A 20,016-nucleotide genomic window follows, 5' to 3' on the forward strand; every position below is an offset into this window, starting at 1 on the left:
TAGATCCCTCTCACCTTGCACAACAAGAAACTCAAAGTAGGTCATAGACCTAAAAATTTTGCAACTGAGAGAAAAACAAAAGGTCAACACTACAGTATATAGGCGCAGGCACAGGCTTCCTTAAAGTGGCTCCTAAAGCTCAAGAATGGAGGAATGGGATGGTGTCACATTAAGAGATTCTGCATAGCAAAGAAAATAAGAGTGCAAAGAGAGCCTAATGAGTGGGAGAAATAATTTTACCAGCTATTCTTTCAACAGAATAATATCCAAAATATAAACAGAACAAAAATCACTTAACATAAAAAAAGAAATAACCCTATCAACAAATGGGCAGTCTAAACAGACATTTCTCAAAAGAAGAAATACAAATTGCCAAAAACTATGAGAAAATGTTGAACTTTCTTAGCAATTAAGGAAATGCAAACTGAAACTATACTGAGATTTTGTCTCACCTTTGGTAGAATGGCTAACATCAAGAATACAAATAATAAATGCTGGTGAGGATGTAAGGAAAAAGTCCCACATTGTTAATGGGACTGGAAATTAGTACATCCACTGAGGAAATCAGTACAGACTCTTCAAAAAACAAGGAGTGGAATGATCATATGACATAGCTATTCCACTCCTCAGTATTTATGCAAAATAATTTAAATCAGCATACTACATGATACATGTTTATAGAAGCACATTTCACCAATGGTCAACTTATGGAATCACCCTAGATGTCTGTCAAGAGATGAATGGATGAAGAAAATGTGGCTTATATACACAACAGTTTTACTCAGCCATAAAGAATGAAATTATGCCCTTTGTTGGTAAATGGATGGAATAGGAAAATACTATGCTAAGTGAAATAAGTCGGACTCAGAAAGTCAAGGATTGACTGCTTTCTCTTATATGTGGAAACCAGGCAGAAAAAAAGGAATTTAAAAAAGTGATCCCTTGAAAACAGAAGGGAGACTAATAGAGTAAGGAAAGAGGTTCAGAGGGAGGAGAGGAGGACAAGAGGAGGTACTGTGAAATGAAACCGACCAAATTATGTTATGTCCATATAAGAATATACATAATCATCCTCACTTTTATCTGTAATTATAATGCACTAATTAAAAAATACCTTTGAAACAAATATAGTAGAGAAATGGGATTAGGGAGAGGGAAAGAGGAGGTACAGGGGAATGAGACTGATCAAACTATGTTATGTGCATTTATGAATATGTCACAAGGAATCCCACTATTATGTACAAATTATAATGTACTTATGAGCACATTATAAACCACAAAAAAGAAATTAAGCATAATAAAATTTTCCATAGGAAAATGAAAAAGTAATTTTATGAATGTCAAGTCTAATCATAAAATAACTGGTCTTATCTTTTGAATCTCATTTCTCTGGTTTAATATTTAAAAGCAGACTTTATTTTTTAATTCAATTATAGTTTTACAGTGAAACTGAGCAGTAAACATAGGGAGTTCCCATATAACCCCTACTTATGCCAGCCCGCTACAATTTCCCCCATCAACATCCAACACCAAAGTACTGCAGCTGCTACAACTAATGTACCCACCTTGGCTTATCACCCGAAATCCATAATTTAGATTAGAGTCCACTATTGATGTTGTACAATCTATGGGTTTGACTAATATTATTTTAAATTGTATTTACAAAAGTATTAGTTGTGACTGACAACTAACCGACAACATTGAAGCGCCTAGAAATCAAGAGCTCAGCCCAGACTTCTGCCTGGGCACAAGGGGGTGCACGACCCCTGGAGAATCACAGACACTGTTCCCTAAGGCTGCACTTCGCCCACCACTCACTGCGGAGAGCTCCGGAACGAGGCCAAGGAGAATGACAGTGAGGACGTGAGCGGGTCCGCGCCCCGGTGAAAAAAGAAATACCTCGGCCTGCGGACCCCTAGCTGAAACCTTTTGGCACAGCGGACATTTCCCCATGAAAAATAACTTCAATCTCGTCAAATAAAAACCTCGGAGTTTGCTACAAACGCGTTGGCTACGAAACTCATTCCCTAATCCGGATTCGCGACTCACCACTGACTGAGTCTTCTGCAGTCTCTCAGGGACTGGCGTTCAGACTATTTCGCGCGCAAATATTCAAGGGCCAGAGACCCGGAAGAACGTGTGAGGAAAGCGGAAACACCTTTAGTTGGAGGCGGGAGTCCAGGCCTGCTCATGACGTCATCAGAATCGCGCCCAGAGAATGCGCGATTTGATTGGCCTGCCAGAGGGCGGTGTCAGTCTCGGCTCCCTGATTGGCCTAGAGGGCGTTCGCGCTTGCACAGTTGCGGGGACTTGCGGCTGTGTTGACCTTTTGACAAGTCGCGGGGAGGGGGTGAGTGCGCGGGTCCAGCCGCCCTCTCCACAGCGCGGTTCGCAGCAAGCCCGCCAGTGAGTAGCCCTCTGTACAAGGAGCATGTTGGACTTTTAGATAATTCCATTTTCATTTTTCTGGCTCTTCTTTGTTCTAACTACCCCTTTCTCTGTTTTCTCCCCAACTCTGTCCTTCTTTACCTTCCTAATGGGAAGGATCGCACTCTCCTCGACCTTCTCTTCAGGGTTAGATGCTCGACCAGACCGACTTCTCATTTTCGACCAGGTCCTTGGGAATCTGGAGGCACCGCTCCAAAGGTGCTCTTCAATTCAGGGACTATTTGCTGTGTGCTCTGGCCACAGGAGCTTCTGGTAGGCAGAGCTCACTTCTGATTCCAGCAGGGTTCCCTGACTCCACGACTGCCTCCCTTCTAGCCTCCGACTCATGTCATTAGGGCTTTTCCAAAAAGGCAATGAGACAAAACGTAGGTGGGCTAGGAGTGTGAGATGGAATAGGAAAGACAGGTCTAAATTGGCAGAGAAGTGTGGAGTCCTAACTTGTTCTCGGTTTTGTCTAGAAAGAGAGGTCTTTCAGAAGCTCGAAGCGTGTAAAGTTTTAAGCCACTTGATTTTCTCCCAGTATAATTTGTATTTAATGATTTCTTTATGCTAATATTAATTTGCAAATATCCTTAGTTACTAATATTAACTTGTATCTCCAATCCAAATTGACTGAACTTGGGAGGTGTTTCTCCTTTCTTCAGGTACTTATATAAACAGTCAAACTTGAAAATTATTTGGTTCAAAACTTTTCTCTTAGTTATATTTTCTGAAAGTGAGGGGAAGGATTGTATCACTTCTATTTAACCCTTTCTAATAATCATAACATTTGTTTTGCATGTTGCTCCTCTGAATGCATGAAGCCTCTCCTGATGCATCCTAGAAAAGAATTCAGAAGTCCTATTGCCGTCAACAGTGGTTGTGTTCTTATTTTAAAAAATACTATTTTGAAACTTCCAAACTTGCCATTTCATTTTCTGGAAGTCTGTGTTATACAGGGCTCTCTCCTGTCATTTTTCCAGGTTGAGGAAAGGTTCAGAATATTTTGTGTGAAATGAATGTGATACGTACGTCCCATCATGAATTTAGTGTCATTTATCAAATTACCTTTTATATTATTGCTACAAAAATCGTTCGGTTGTAGCTTCTTTATTTTTTCTCAGTCATCTTTTAAGCTAGTAAATACAAGCTTAGTTTGCAAAAAGACAGATGATAAGGACCCCCAGGTTTAATAGAATCAAAACCATAAAAGCTTTAAAACTGTGGGAGTTGTTTTTATTGTATTTCTGTTTAGACTCTGGTCTAAGGACTTTTTACCTATTTGAATGTATTGCATTTATAAAGTTATACCCTGATTCATTATGAGCTCATCTCCTTTTTTTAAAAAAGATGAAACTATGCATAATCTAACTTTTTGTTTATATACTTACTGAAAGCACATACATCATAGTTGCACAGTTTGATCTATGTACACAAATGTAATACATGTATGTAACTGGCATTCAGATCAAGACTATGACATTAAAGTGTTCCCTCTAGCTCCCTTTCTCTACTAGCTACCATAAACAACCACTCTTGTAACTTCTGATATAGAAATTAGTTTTTCTTGTTTCCTAAATATTTGAATAGCTACATAAAATTCTGTCATTTGTATATGCTGTAATTCACTTATAGCTAATACTTCCACTAGTGAATTGTTCCTATTTCATGACCCCATAGTGTCAGTCTTTTATGCTTCATTATATTTATAGGTAAGAAATGGTAATGAAGATAGAATTTTAAACTCACGTATCTTGTGGGTTCACAGTATAAAATAACATGGTGTGATAAATTTACTAATGAAGTTTACATTTAAAATAGTTTAAAATAATAATCTCAATACACTAAGGCTGGATGACTCCAAAGGTATTTAGTAATTCAGAGGAACAGTTTTCTCTTTTCCTGCATGGGCTTTTGATCAAGCCACTTTATTTCTTTATTTTTCTGAACCTTGATTTCTACATCTGCAAAGTGGTGAAATAAGGCTCAGTCACTTAGTGTAAGATTCTATGCTAGTTTCAAGAATACATAGACTGAATGTTTGAGCAGTTTGTAAACTGTAAGGGAGAGGGATTACTGAAGTGGCCATTTGGCCCAACTCCTGGGTTCAGGTTGTCTGGAAAAATATTAGTTAAAGGGAATTCGTCCTTTGAAATTAGGCTGTCAGCTGGGTGTGGTGATTCTCACATGTATTCCTAGCTGCTGGGGAGGTTGAGACAGGAGAACTGCAAGTTCAAGGCCAGCCTCATCAATTTAGGTAGGCCCTAAGCAACTTAGTAAAAAGAAATTAGGCTCTCTACATTCAAGTCTATAAAATAAGGACAATATTAATACCTACCTGTTGATACTTTTAGAATTAAAATTCCTGCTTTTTGTGAAGTCCTTAGAGCCTCTGTGTGTCTGGCATATAGAAAATGCATGTTGGGAGATAATGCCTTAGCTGAATTAGCTAAGTTAGAACAGAATATTTTAGGCTGAAGGGAGATCAGAAGCAAACTCATAAATCTTTGTCATATACAGTGAATTTTAGGTAATCCAATATTTCGAGAAAACAATGTGTAGTGTACAAAGGCAGATGTGAGTTTGACAAAGAATGTGTAGAAGACAGTCAGATGTGAGTTTGACAGGTGAGCAGGGACTGGGTTATGAAGGTCTTAGATGCCTATTTGCCTTTTTACCATTTTTTTCTTTACCACCTATGTTAATGCCTTTCATGAATTAAATATGAAGTAAAAATCTTTTTTTCTTTCTTTCTTTTTCTGGTGCTGGGGATTGAACCCAGAGCCTCATGCTTGCGAGGCAAGCACTCTATCAACTGAGCTATATCCCCAGCCCTTAGTAAGTAAAAATCTTTTGAATGAAAAAAAAAATTAGGAATGTATACTGTATCCTCCATATGGTGCAGAACCTTTGAAAAATTTTGTGGTGAATGTGACAGATTCGCACTGGTGTCAGTAAGTAAATGAATTAGATGGTGGTAAATCTGGTCGGTAAAGCCAGGTCGAAAGAGGAAGAAGACTAACTAAAATAATTGTAACTGCGAAGAAAAGGAACCAATGGTATATCAGATGCAGAAAGCAGCAGAAGGGGCAAAGACAAAATCAGACTAATATACCTACCTACCTACTTTTTTTTCTTTTCTTTTTTTTTCTTTTCCTCTCTCCCTCCCTCCTTCCTTTCCTCCCTCTCTCTCTTCCTTCCTCCCTCCCTCTCTTTCTTTCTTTCTTTCTTTTTTTTCTTTCTTCTCTCTTTCTCTCTTTGTCTGGCAATGTTGATCAGGTTGATCTAAAACTTCTGAACCCAAGGGATGCTCCTACCTCAGCTTCCTGTGTATTGGGACTACAGACAGTACTCACTGTGCCTGACTTATCTTTTTCTTTCTCACCAATAACTACAGTTTTTCTTATTTTAAATATATTCACACTGTTGTTTATTTTTCCAGGTCAGTTCTCATTCCTGGCAGTATTTTCATGCTTCACCATGTTGAGGGCAAAGAATCAGCTTTTTTCACTTTCACCCCATTATCTGAAGCAGTTAAAAGAATCATCATCCTCCAGGCTCGTATGGATACGGTTTCTACATCAGCAGAAACCCCTTCATCCAGAATGGGCTATCCTGGCCAAAAAGCAGCTGAAAGGCAAAAACCCAGAAGACTTAATATGGCATACCCCAGAAGGGATCTCTATAAAGCCTTTGTATTCCAAGGAGGATACTAAGGACTTACCTGAAGAACTTCCAGGAGTGAAGCCATTCACACGTGGACCATATCCCACCATGTATACTTTCAGGCCCTGGACCATCCGCCAGTATGCAGGCTTTAGTACTGTAGAAGAGAGCAACAGATTTTATAAAGACAATATTAAGGGTGAGATTTTTACATGAGACATAATATTTCTGATGATTAGACTCTGATACCTAATCTTGGCTTTTTTTTTTTTTTTTTTTTGGTGATTGAACTCAGGGCACTTGACCACTGAGCCACATCCCCATTGGCTTTTCTTTGAAGGAGACTAATAATCTCTCTTAAGATATTCACTTAATTATTTTGTGGTTAGAGACTATACTGAAAGAAATGAATGTTTTTCAACTTCTGTGGTTAAAAGAATAAGTGAAGCAGAACAAAGTATCAAGTTTTTGAAAGTAAGCCATGCTTTTGTGTGCATTGTATAAAAGGAATTAGGTAAGGTGAAGCTGTATGAAGAAAAGAGACATTTGCTTTGCTTTTAAAAAGCTTTTAATTAATATTGTTGGGATAAGAATTGGTGGGGAAGACAGTTTAAATGATGACCAAAGAAAGTAAAAGGCAAATGATAACGTATTGGTAGATTCAGTGCAGTCTTATATTCATTCTCTGAAAATTATGTTTTCTGCTTTTTTTCTGATCTATAGTTAAATCATGTTGGTTGCATGCTAAACTTCAGCATTTCTAAATGTGTATTGCTAATGGAGGACTGAGCTTATGTTTATTATAAACTGTTTAGTTATCTGAAAATTCTGTATGTGGTCTGAGGACGTAGCTCAGTGATAGTGCTCTTGTCTAGCATGTAGAAGTTACTGGGTTCAATTCCCAGAACCACACCAAAACAAAAAAAAATCGGAGATGACTTTCATAATTCTGTTTCTCAGAGAATAACTGATACATCTTGTTATTACCATATTAAAGAACAAAAAGTGAGTAAACAAATGCTCTTGAATTAACTATATGTAAACAGCCAATCTTTTCATGAATTTTAGAAATATTTCAGAGCTGACGATATAGCCTATCTCCTAGGATGCTTGCCTAGCATGCGGAAGGACCGGGTTTCGAACTCTCAGCACCGTGGGATGGGGGGAAAAAGAAGAAATATTTCAGTCAAAAACTGTCAAGAAAGAACAAACCAAGTGATTTGGCTCTTGAGCTTAAGCAACAAATCCTCAGATAGACTTGAGATATATGAGATATTGTGATCATTCTCTTCTTTCTCATTGATTTGGAACTCAGTTTTTACATTTTTAGCACATTGGAAACAGCTGATTCTTAGGATATCTAATATTTTTACTTAAAGATGTCTGAGCATTAAAATGTTGTAAAATATACAATGATGAGACAAATCAGTGTTTTCTGTAGTGTTAAAGCAAATCAGTTCATTTTGATGCCATACTTTAATCTTACATAATTTTTCTTTATATATTTAGCTGGTCAGCAGGGGTTATCAGTTGCCTTTGATCTAGCAACGCATCGAGGTTATGATTCAGACAACCCTCGAGTTCGTGGTGATGTTGGAATGGCTGGAGTTGCTATTGATACTGTGGAAGATACCAACATTCTTTTTGATGGAATTCCTTTAGAAAAAATGTCAGTTTCCATGACCATGAATGGTGCTGTTATTCCAATTCTTGCAAATTTTATAGTAACTGGAGAAGAACAAGGTGTACCCAAAGAAAAACTTACTGGGACAATTCAAAATGATATACTAAAGGAGTTTATGGTCAGAAATACTTATATTTTCCCTCCAGAACCATCCATGAAAATTATTGCCGACATCTTCCAATATACAGCTGAGGTATACTTTGTCATTGTACATTTTGCTATACTTGTTTGAATGTAGGAGTTTTTACAGAATTCTGTGACTTCACTTGAATTTTGTATAACAGTTTGAGTAATATAGAGTCATTGCATTTTGTTATTAGTTTTTTTTATCTTTAACGTACTATTTTATGGTCTGCCATTAACCTGCACAATGTACATTTACTGTATTTTTTATTGTTTATATTTAATTCTATGATAATTGGTAGAATCAGGGAAATCTCATAATTTATACTTCTTTATTTCCCTCCAGAATTCAGATGTAGTTGAAGTGGACACTGTTGTCAAGACAGATGGGTTCAGAATATCAGTTGTATTTCTGCTAAAAGCAGAATTGAAAGATATGAATTACATCTTCAGCATCACTGGGGTCCCTAATATTCATCCCTGAATTAGATTCCTCTTTCCTAATCAGTACTAACAAAAAAAAAAAAAAAAAGGTTCTTACAGTGTTCCTACAGAAGCAGCACAAGAGAACATTTTTCTCCTCCTTCATTTTCATTTTTCTTTCAGCAGTTCATATATATTTCCACCTGTTTCTCAAATTTTGCTTCTTGCTAGCATTGCTGTTTTTCTCCTTACCTACCTTAATATTAGGCCATTATTTAATGGCAAGGGAAAAATGTCTTCTCCATCTAGCCTTTTAAAATCTTATTAATTCATACCTAGGACTACAAAAAAGAAAGAAATATTTAATTCATTTACCCCTGTGTAATTATGACCATCTCCCCAAGTACTGGTATACTCCCCATTTGGTATTAAGGTTTTACACTTTATAATTTTACTTCTTATCATGTAAAACTTCTGCCCAAATGAATTGTATTGCATATACTTATGTATTTCTGTCACCTTTTTAGATTTCAAGAACATGTACATAGGAAGATTGTGTTTAGTGGCATAAGGCAAACACACATAGCAGTAAGTTAAACTCAGTAGAAGTCAACTCTCTAAAAAAATCAGAAGGTGGGCTGTCAGGGCTTTCTTATATGGAATCTTCAGAGTCTCCAGGGTTCCAGGCTCCTTTTATCTTGCTTCTCTTCTACTGTTAGTTTGTCAGCTCTGGTTAAGGATGGAAGTAGGTCAGGTGTGTGTTTCAAAGGGAGAGAGACCTAGCTCCTCCAATTTGAAATGAACTTCCATAAAGAACACACCAAATTCCCACTTTTATCTCGGTGGATGTACATACTAGTAAGAGAAGACTGGAAATGTAGGGCTTCGTATTTTGGTATTTTGAATTTATGTTTCTGCTAATAGAGAAGAGGAAGAATGGTTATTGGAATAGATAGTAGTAGTATGTGCTGTTTTATACTTCAGTATTTCATCTTGAGAAAGATTTTAACGCCATCCACAAATTCAAAATTGCTTGATAACAAGCCTTCATATAAGTGATAAAATGCTAACTTCAGATACTGATCTTATAAGGTTACTTAGAAGGACTTTGTGAGTGTGAATTTTTGTATGTTTTAAAGAATTTGTAATTTTGACAAGATCACAGGTCATAAAATTACCATCCTAACCATTTTAAGTATACAGTTCAGTGGCATTAAATACATTTACATTGTTGGGTAACCATGACTATCATTTATTTCCAAAACTCTTTCCTCTAGCAAAACTGAAACTCTGTACCTAATAATCAATATGTCCCCATTTTGCCCTCCCCAGTGCTCTTGGAAACCTCCAATTTACATTCTATCTCTGAATTTGACTATTCTAGGTGCCTTTTACAAGTGTGATCATACACTAATGTCTTTTTGTAAATTCCTTATTTTATTTAGTAGAGTATCTGGAAGGTATTTGAGTGTGTACTGTATATTGGAATAATACTAAATGCTTTAGATGAATCTTTTCATTTAATCTTAAAATAATTTCATGAGCAAGTTATACTTATTGCCTCTATTTTGTAATTTAGAAAACTAAGGAATAGCCAGGCTGAGAAACATGCCTACAATCAGTGACACAAATAGAATTTGAGCACTCTGTACAAAGTTTCTGTGATTTAGTTTTTATTATTTGATATTTAGTTAATTCTGGAAGGATAATAATTTTTGACTCTGCAGAACATTTGTGATTATGTACTTTAACATGAAATTTTAGGATGATAGTGGAAATACAATTTTCTTAGGGGTTTTTGGTAAAAAGAACCCAGCTATGATATGCTTAGCATTAAATGTCAAAATTAAAAAAAAAAAAAAGATTTTTGATTTTTTTTTTTTTTTTTTTTTTTGTGGTACCAGGGATTGAACTCAGAGGCACTCAATTACTAAGCCACATCACCAGCACTATTTTATATTTTATTTAGAGACAGGGCCTTACTGAGTTGTGTAGTGTCTCACTGTTGCTGAGGCTGACTTTGAACTCGAGATCCTCTTTCCTCAGCCTCTGGAGCTGCTGGGATTACAAGGCATGCACCACCACACCTGGCTCAGTTTTTGACTTTTAAACCTTGCCTTTTATCTTGTTTTATTTTGAAATCATTTTTCCACTGTATACTTATCCATGTTTTATGCCTTCATTCTAGTAAGAAAATTAGTAAATAGTATTAAATGTATACATCTCCTTACTAGGCCACAGTATTGATTTGTAATCAATGATATCTTCTTTTATTTAACCTAAAGAACGGTTAATGCCGATTCTTTCAATAGGAAAATAAAACAGGTACAGGTACATAGATGGTTTATGGATAAATTTTTTAAATTGGAGATTGAATTAAGCATATCAGTTCTTAAATATTTTCAGTAAATAATATGAATTGCCAAGTATATCTGACTTGAACATCATTTTAAGATAATAATTGCTTTTAAAAATGAATGAAATACAATCTCAATATTTTTATTCACATGCTTTTTATTTTATATAGCACATGCCAAAATTTAATTCAATTTCAATAAGTGGATACCATATGCAGGAAGCAGGAGCTGATGCCATTCTGGAACTGGCCTATACTATAGCAGATGGATTGGAGTACTGTAGAACTGGACTCCAAGCTGGCCTAACAATTGATGAATTTGCACCCAGGTGAGTAAATTAAATTTAGATATTTTCTCAAAATTAAGAGGATGCTTAAAACTATTGTATGACTATACAGCAAAATATGTTGATAAAATGGATTTAGAAATATATATGTCATGCTAGATTTGGATTGTCTTATGTTTTATCTATACGGTAAAGAGAATAAGCAAATGCTATTTATTGACAAATTACATTAAAATGTAAACATAAGGTTAAGCAATTATATTAATTTTTCCCTTTGAAAATATGGAAATTATTTGTTAATTTTTTCTATTGTACTTATGAAATATAAAGGTAGTTACATGTACATGCTATGAAAACATGTTTCAAAAAATCTTGTTAATAAAGTTGTATGAAAAAGTAAAGGGAAAAATGCAGTTTATGAAGTATTCATTTGTTTATCTGTGCCCTGAGCCAAGCACTAACCTGTATGCTGGCAGTACAGTACTTAGAAAACATGACTTCTGCCTTTTAGACACCAGTGAATGTTCCTTTATACTAGGGATATTGTATATTTGTTATGACAACAGTTCTCAAAATGTGGTCCAAGGACTTATGGGGATTGCTAATGGTGCCTTCAAGGTCAAAACTGTTTTCATGACTAAATTAAAACTTCATTTGCCTTTTTCACTTTAATTCTCCCAAGATTATAGTGGAGTTTTCCAGAACTCACATGTTGAACTATGTTGCAACAGATTGAATGCAACAGCAGATCGAAGACTCCAACTGTTAAGGAGATTTGATTTTTTATTACAACTTTTGTGTTAGAGAGTATACCTATTTTTCATAAAAATGTTACTTAATGTTAACATGTTGTAAGTTTATTGATTTTGAAATGAACTAGTAAATAAAATATTGATAGATATTATCCAAATAAAGAAGTATTCCTTAGGATCTTCATTAATTTTTAAGAGTTAAAAAGAGTTCATGGGACCAAAATATTTGAGAACTCCTATATTAAGAACATTTTCCAAGTGTACATGAAATTTTTTTTATTGTTTTGGTTTCTTAAAACTCACCTTGTTTTATATAAGGTATCATAACCTTTGTGGCTTTTGAGGAACTTAAGTAACCTATATCAACTATATAACATAAGATAGAAGGGAACAGTGAAGTTGAAGAAAATTGGAGAAAAATCTGCCTAGATCAAATGAAAATCATAAACCATTATGAAAAAAAAATGACAAATTTTTGCGTGTGTTTGTGGTACTGGGTAATTGAAACCACGGGTACTTTACCCCTGAGCTATATTCCCAGTTCTTTTAATTTTTTAAAAATTTTGGCACAGGGTCTCACTAAGTTTTTAACACTGGCCTTAAACTTGCGACCCTACTGTCTCAGCCTCCCCATTTGCTGGAATTACAGGTATGCACCATTATCTCCAGCCAAAAAATATTTTTTTTTTTGCATTCTATTCAAAGTAAGTTTGACATTTATTCCCTCCATAAAAAATTCTGCCTTACATATTGGGTATTACTAAAATATTTTTTTATTTTTTAGAAAATGAATACTTAATTAAGGACACATGAGGAGATTATTTCCTAAGGAAAAACAATTGCAAAATGAATAGTTCTTAGCTACTTCTAAGCTTTTCTTCTATATGAATAAAATATACTTTCACATGTTAGGTTTACAGATACTTATATATATGTGTATTGCTTTTAATTCAAGTTTAAGATGTTTGATATCAAAATCTAGACATTGATTTTCTAGTGTGTGATACAATTTTTTGTTGTATATTGTCAAATTTAAGCAAATTCTGGATTTAACATTTTTTTAGGTTGTCTTTCTTCTGGGGAATTGGGATGAACTTCTATATGGAAATAGCAAAGATGAGAGCAGGGAGAAGACTGTGGGCTCACTTAATAGAGAGAATGTTTCAGCCTAAAAACTCTAAATCTCTTCTTCTAAGAGCTCATTGTCAGACATCAGGATGGTCACTTACTGAACAGGTGTGTATTTAATTCAAAATAGAGAATTTTAATTAAAAATATTCCTTTCAAGCAACATGGTACAATCAGCAACTAGAGTTAGGGATTTATCAGTTAACATTTAAAATCGTAAATATTCTGAAGCATAATACCCACTTAAATTTGTGTTTATACGTATTGAATAAAATTAGCTCCATCTAGTGGTTAGCAATATAAAATCATATAAATCTTATAAGGTTATTTTACTTTTTTTTCCTTTTTAATATTTTTAGTTGTAGATGAACACAATAACTTTATTTTGTTTTTAATGTGGTGCTGAGGATCAAACCCAGTGCCTCAAATGTACGAGGCAAGTGCTCTACCACTGAGCCATAACCCCAGCCCTGTTTTACTTGTTAAAGGGAATTTCTCCTTTATGTATGTGTACAAATACAATCAAAAATAAAGGAGTGAAAGGAAGATCAATAGAGTAGAGGAGAGAGAAAAGAGGGCAGGAAGAGGGGAGAAAAAGGGAGGGGGAACGGGGATAGAAATAAAATTTCTTGTATGTATCATTTTGTCAAAAGAAATCCAAATACTATGTATAATTATAATGCTCTAGTAAAAAATAAATTTTTAAAAATAAAAAATATTTGATGAGGAAAAGGTGAAGTCATAATTTAATTAGTTCTCTCTTATATAATTTTAAGAGTTAGGATTCTTATTATAAAACTGCCTAATTAAAGTCTGATATGATACATACATGTGCATTTTATTTACAAAAGTTATGTGTTTAAGCAAGCATGACAGCAAACAGACCATTTAAAGACTATTCTCTTTGGAGTAATTTATTTTAATTTGATTTTATTCCACTAAAATTGTGTGGTCATAATCTTGTCTTTATACATTTTCATTTTACATACTAAAGTATTTTGAGACATTTAGAAATAATTTATAATTTTAAAGTTACATTTCTTTTTATGCATTTAAAAGTGAATTACAGCTAATATGTTCCATATGAAATATAACTTCAGGTCCTTATAAATACAGGAAGAGATTTTGAGTTTGGGAGAAACTTTAATAATCTTTATCTCAATTTGCTTACTTTGAAAGCTAAGGAAAATAAAGTTCAGAGAAATAAAATGACTTTCCTAAAGCACAATTAGGAACATAATAAACTATAACTCAGATTTTATACCCCCAGTCCATTGTTCATTTCATTATTCATTTATTAAATGCCTGTTTTGTGCACATCAAGGTGGTAGATAATTCGAGGTTTAAAGAATAATTAGAAGATTGAGTATTAGGAGATGAGGGCTCACATAATCTAAGTAGAAAAGATATATATCATGATATTGTTGTAAAGTATTTATGAAATATAACAGTAGGCACAACAAATATTTGACGTTTTGAATGTTTTAATGCTTAAGCACATACTAGATAGTTCACTCTTAATTCTAATTCCACTAATGATCATTAGTCTGAAGTTTATTTGATAATTTGAAGCTTAATGTGGACATTGTCATAGAAAGTAGGCGGCAGTCACTGCTTAATTATATTATCTTTTATAATTACAACCTCCGTCAACCGTTTCCTTATTTTATTGTCGCTTTTTTTTCACTGTTTTAGGATCCCTATAATAACATTATCCGAACTGCAGTTGAAGCAATGGCAGCTGTGTTTGGAGGGACTCAGTCTTTGCACACAAATTCTTTTGATGAAGCTTTGGGTTTGCCAACTGTAAAAAGTGCTCGAATTGCCAGAAACACGCAGATCATCATTCAAGAAGAATCTGGCATTCCTAAAGTGGCTGATCCTTGGGGGGGTTCGTATATGATGGAATCTCTCACAAATGATGTTTATGATGCTGCCTTGAAGGTCAGTTTCTCCTCTTTGCAGCTTTGCTTTTAAGAGTTATAAATTTATAATGACTCAGATTTATAAATCAAGATTTATAGATTTTTTTTGCCTTATAAATCTAATCATTTTAGAATTATATGAAGATTTATGTGAGAAAAGGGGAAATTTAGAATGGTTTTATAGTTTTCAAAACTGAAACAATTTGAAAATGTTTGTTTTGTGTCAAAGTATTTCATTCAAAGAGTTAAAAAGACTGTTAGTATTAAAGAACTTATATCAAAACAGAGCAGTCATTAGCTTTCCACTAGTTTTTTTCCTATTTTTTGGCATATACTTCATAATTTTGTTGGTTGACCTTTTTGTTTTTATCTACTTTAAAATCACACGTGTATACTATTCTAATTTTGTCATCTTTAGACATTAGACATTATTGTTTTCTTAGTATGAAAATTTAGTATTTTAGCTGATGTATAGTCCTTTCCCTGTCCTTTCCTAGCAATATAATTACATCTCATTCCTTCCCAAGGTGTTCTGATGTTCTCATTTGATTTAAACTGGTTTTTCTCTAAGCTGCTGCTAATTGCTGTCTTTTGACTTCTCTTTGCTCTCATCCTAAGAATACTTTTGCACTTCACTTCTGTTTTTCTGAAGCACTTTCTTTTTGATTTTTAAAATTTGTTCTTTTTAGATATACATGACAGTAGAGACTATTTTGACATATTATACATACCTGGAGTATAATTTATCCTAATTAGGATCCCATCCTTGTGGTTGTACATGATATGGAGTTTCACTGGTTGTGTATTCATATATGAACATAGGAAAGTTACATCCAATTTATTCTATTGTCTTTCCTAATCCTGTCCCCCCTTCCTTCCCTTCATAATGTTGGTGAGGATGTGGGGGAAAAAAGTATTCTCATACATTGCTGGTGGGACTGCAAATTGGTGCAACTACTATGGAAAGCAGTATGGAGATTCCTCAGAAAACTTGGAGTAGAATCACCATTTGACCCAGTTATCACACTCTTTGGCATATATATATATATATATATATATATATATATATATATATATAAAGGACTTAAAATTAGCATACTATAGTGACATGACCACATCAATGTTAATAGCAGCTGAATTCACAATAGCAAGGCTATGGAACTAACCTAGGTGCTGTTCAACAGATGAATGGATAAAGATAATGTGGTACCTGTATACAATGGAGTGTTACTCAGCCATAAAGAAGAATGAAATTATGACATTTGCCAATAAATAGATGGTTCGAGACTATCATGCTAAGTGAAACAAGCCAGTTCCAAAACCCAAAGGCTGAATGTTCTCTCTCATATGTGGATGCTAACACACTGAAGCACTTTGTATAGCAAGTGCATGAGACATAAATTATTTAGAATTTTGCATATTTGAAAATGTCTTTATTCTGTTCTTATACTTGATTAAAAGCCATGAAATTCTTTCTGTTGAGGAATGAATAAACAAGTTTATGAACATTGGTATTTTTTTATTCTAGCTTCCATTATTTCTGATCAGAAATTTGATGCCATTCTCATTCAAGATCTTTCATTCTAAAAGCATCAGAATTTTTTTTTGCATATGTATGTTGATAATTACTCATGTATTTTTCCTACATTGTACTGAGTCTTTGATAAGTCTTTTCCATCCTACCCTTTTAAAAATATTTTCATAATTCTCAGAAATTGTCTCGTATTATTTCTTTGATAATTTCTTCCTCATATTTTTTTCTATGGTTTCTTTTTCTTGAACTCCTAGACATAAGATATTTGACCTCCTTAAATAATATGCTGATGTTTTAATCTTTTCTAAGTGCATTTCCTTAACTTTTTTGTTTTCCTCAAGATTCAACAACTTTATCTTTCTACTTAAGTACTTTAATATTCACATTACATTTTTAATTTGTCAGCTCACTTTTGTTTTCTAATTTTCTTGTATATCATACCATTTTTATTTTGTTTCATTAATGCAGAATCTCTTGTGAGGATATTAAAAATGTTTGTTAAATTTTCTTCTGCATTTTATATTGTTTGTTTCTGTACTCTTTTTTCCCCCTCTGTAGGATTTTCATTCAGAATTGAAGCTTTTATTTCAATAAGACATCTTACCCTTGCATTTTCTGTATTTAGTGTTTGATAGTTTAGTGTTTGATAATGTTTGATAGTTGCCTCTCTAGTTCATTTTCTATGGACTGCAAACTTTTATTCTCTTGACATTATGAGAGAAGTAGTTTCAAAATCACAGGTAGTCCCCTGTTTTTAACTTCCTATCTTACCCTTGTTTTCTGAAGGCTCCTGTAGAGATTTTTCTTTATTGAATCCCTCAGGGAAAAGCAAGTTTGACTGTGTTCCTTTATGCTAGCTCATATATCATTCCACCATTCAGTCTGCCTTTATTCATGAAGCTGTGATTGAAGGTTTAGACATTTCCTGGTTTCATTAAAGATGAAGTTATATCACTTCTCTTTTGCTCAAACCAAAAGTACAATTTCATTTCTGAGTTGTATTTTTCTTAAAGAGTCTTAGGAACTATGAACATTTGATTTACATAACTAAAAATTAAGATTGAGAAACTAATGCTATCTTTAATTTTTTCCCAAGACTCAAGTGAAGTTTTATGTTTTTTAGAATATATGTGTTACTTTTGGTATTATCTTTTCAACAAATAACTTTAAACTCACAAGTTCTAATTAATTCCCTTGCAATTTATTTAATTCCTTTCTTATGAAATATTGACATTTATCTTATAATTATATTAATATTATTAGTAATTATATAACAACACTCAGAGCTAATCTGTTCCTTATAATTTTCATATTGTGTTCTAGTTTTATTACTCTTTTTTTATTATTAGCTCATTAATGAAATTGAAGAAATGGGTGGAATGGCCAAAGCTGTAGCTGAGGGACTACCTAAACTTCGAATCGAAGAATGTGCTGCCCGAAGACAAGCTAGAATAGATTCTGGTAAGAAATGATGGAAGAGTGTATGCATGAAATTCAGTTTTAAGAAATACCAGTTTTTGTTTGATGATCGTGCATAGTTAAAACAAAAATAATGGGAAAATCTTTCTCTCTCTATATATGCATATACGTCTATATCTTTGTATTTGTGCCTGCATACATGTATGTATTTCCATGAATGTATACTCATTGTATATGTGTATATTTATGAATATTAACAACATTTTGAAGATTATACTATCAGTGGTTATTGTGTTCTATATTGTCGTATTCATTCATTCATTCATTCAATTCATGAATCCTTCTTACCATGTTAAATTTGAGGCATTTGCTGTGTCTGGGCATACAACTGTAATCAGGCCAAACTCAAACTCTGTGCCCTGAGAACTTACATTCTAGGAAAAGAAAAAAAATGAACGAGTAAACAAAGTGATTGCAGATCGTGTTAATTGCTATAAAGGAAATAAAGAATATAACCTGGGGTAGGAGTGTTAGGATGTGTTTAGATAAGAATAATAATCTGGTCCTTTGAGGCAAAATGTGTCTTTTTTTTTTAATCAGGTAAGGAGGTGTCTTTGTAATTCTGATTTATCATTTATAGATTGTAAAAGTGTTTGTATTGTATATGAAAGTGATTTCCTGGAAAAGAATACAAGAAAATTAGAAAAGCTATTGGGCATTGATTCTGTAGCTTCTAAATCTTGCATTGTAACTGTTCTTATTACTTTTGTTTTGTAACATTACAAGAAGGCTTATGAGGACTACTGGGAAAGCATGTAGTTTGGGAGAGAAATAAAAGTCCTCTTTCACAGAGATTCTTATATGCAACTGTTCTTTCCTGTCACATGCTCACCCCAGATTGAGATTCACTGTTCTGTACTGAAATTTCATTAAGAATTAAGAATATTACTTAACATTGTTAAGGAAAATACATGATAATTAGAGCATCATTATAGGCAACTGTTTGTGAACAGAATCTCTGTATTATTTTCCTTTGGGAAATTAATAGGTTCTGAAGTAATTGTTGGAGTAAATAAGTACCAGTTGGAAAAAGAAGACTCTGTAGAAGTTTTGGCAATTGATAATACTTCAGTGCGTAAGACACAGATTGAAAAACTTAAAAAGGTATATATAGCTATTATTTTAAAGTATTTTCTGTTTTCTGGGTGCTGGATAATTCCTTACATTGTCCTGTTTTAATCTTCACAACAATTGCATGAGATGGGGATTATTCTTACCTTTTTAAAAATAGAGAAGCTAAAGATAAGAAACTTGATCAGGATAAATATGTAGACAACCAGGAATGTGCTTTAAACTATGATATTTGCCTCTGTGAAACTTATAAGTCAGTGTTAAAAACCACACTGTAATAATTATACCTTTAAGCCGGGCATGGTGGCACGTGCCTGTAATCCCAGTGGCTCTGGAGGCTGAGGCAGGAGGATCATGAGTTCAAAGCCATCCTCAGTAAAAGCAAGGTGCTAAGCAACTCAGTAAGATCCTGTCTCTAAATAAAATACAAAATAGGACTGGAGATGTGGCTCAGTGGTCGAGTGCCCCTGAGTTCAATCCCTGGCACCTGAAAAAAATTATTATACCTTTAATAATTACTGATTAAAACTCAGGCTTAGCAGTGTGGAGATTCCTTAGAAAACTTGGAATGGAACCACCATTTGACCCAGCTATCCCACTCCTTGGCCTATATCCAAAGGACTTAAAATCAGCATACTACAGAGATACAGCCACATCAATGTTCATAGCTGCTCAATTCACCATAGCCAGATTGTGGAACCAACCTAGATGTCCTTCAATTGATGAATGGATAAAGGAACTGTGGCATATATATACAATGGAATATTACTCTGCCATAAAGAATGATAAAATTATGGCATTTGCAGGCAAATGGATGAAATTGGAAAATACCATGCTAAGTGAGATAAGCCAATCTCAAAAAAACAAAGGACGAGTGATCTCGCTGATAAGTGGATGACGACACATAATGGGGAGTGGGAGGGGTTAGTGTTAGAGTTAGGGTTAGGGCGGGGGGGGGCAAGAATGGAGGAAGGAAGGACTGTATAGAGGGAAAAGAGGGGTGGGAGGGGTGGGGGAAAGGGAAAAAATAACAGAATGAATCAAACAACATTACCTTATGTAAATTTATGATTACAGAAATGGTATGCTTTTACTCCATGTACAAACAGAGAAACAACATGTATCCCATTTGTTTACAATTAAAAAAAAAAAGAATAGAAA

At 34.0% G+C, this 20,016-nt stretch overlaps 2 protein-coding genes across 7 annotated transcripts in view; one reads left to right on the forward strand and one right to left on the reverse strand.

Moving 5' to 3' along the window:
- Nucleotides 1-20,016, reverse strand: part of CENPQ (centromere protein Q) — a 91,021-nt gene that overhangs the window by 26,866 nt on the left and 44,139 nt on the right. For 2 of the 6 annotated variants that reach the window (XM_079147173.1, XM_079147172.1), the window contains exon 1: nucleotides 1,900-2,150. The exons of 1 other annotated variant lie outside the window; for it this stretch is intronic. In XM_079147173.1, the coding sequence (XP_079003299.1) occupies nucleotides 1,900-1,953 (54 nt within the window). In that variant the 5' untranslated portion in view covers nucleotides 1,954-2,150. Of the gene's footprint in view, nucleotides 1-1,565; nucleotides 1,711-1,899; nucleotides 2,160-20,016 lie in introns of those variants that run through there. 3 more of the 6 variants (XM_079147175.1, XM_079147174.1, XM_079147176.1) reach the window with 3 other exon arrangements.
- Nucleotides 5,861-20,016, forward strand: part of MMUT (methylmalonyl-CoA mutase) — a 31,532-nt gene continuing 17,376 nt past the window's right edge. Inside the window, exons 1-7 of the mRNA XM_079147145.1 lie at nucleotides 5,861-6,292; nucleotides 7,603-7,970; nucleotides 10,851-11,008; nucleotides 12,783-12,954; nucleotides 14,542-14,790; nucleotides 17,655-17,766; nucleotides 18,773-18,888. Of these exons, the coding sequence (XP_079003271.1) occupies nucleotides 5,908-6,292; nucleotides 7,603-7,970; nucleotides 10,851-11,008; nucleotides 12,783-12,954; nucleotides 14,542-14,790; nucleotides 17,655-17,766; nucleotides 18,773-18,888 (1,560 nt within the window). The 5' untranslated portion in view covers nucleotides 5,861-5,907. The remainder of the gene's footprint in view (nucleotides 6,293-7,602; nucleotides 7,971-10,850; nucleotides 11,009-12,782; nucleotides 12,955-14,541; nucleotides 14,791-17,654; nucleotides 17,767-18,772; nucleotides 18,889-20,016) is intronic.

This window comes from Sciurus vulgaris, assembly GCF_902686455.1.
Source record: "Sciurus vulgaris genome assembly, chromosome: 7".
NCBI classification, from domain to species: domain Eukaryota; kingdom Metazoa; phylum Chordata; class Mammalia; order Rodentia; family Sciuridae; genus Sciurus; species Sciurus vulgaris.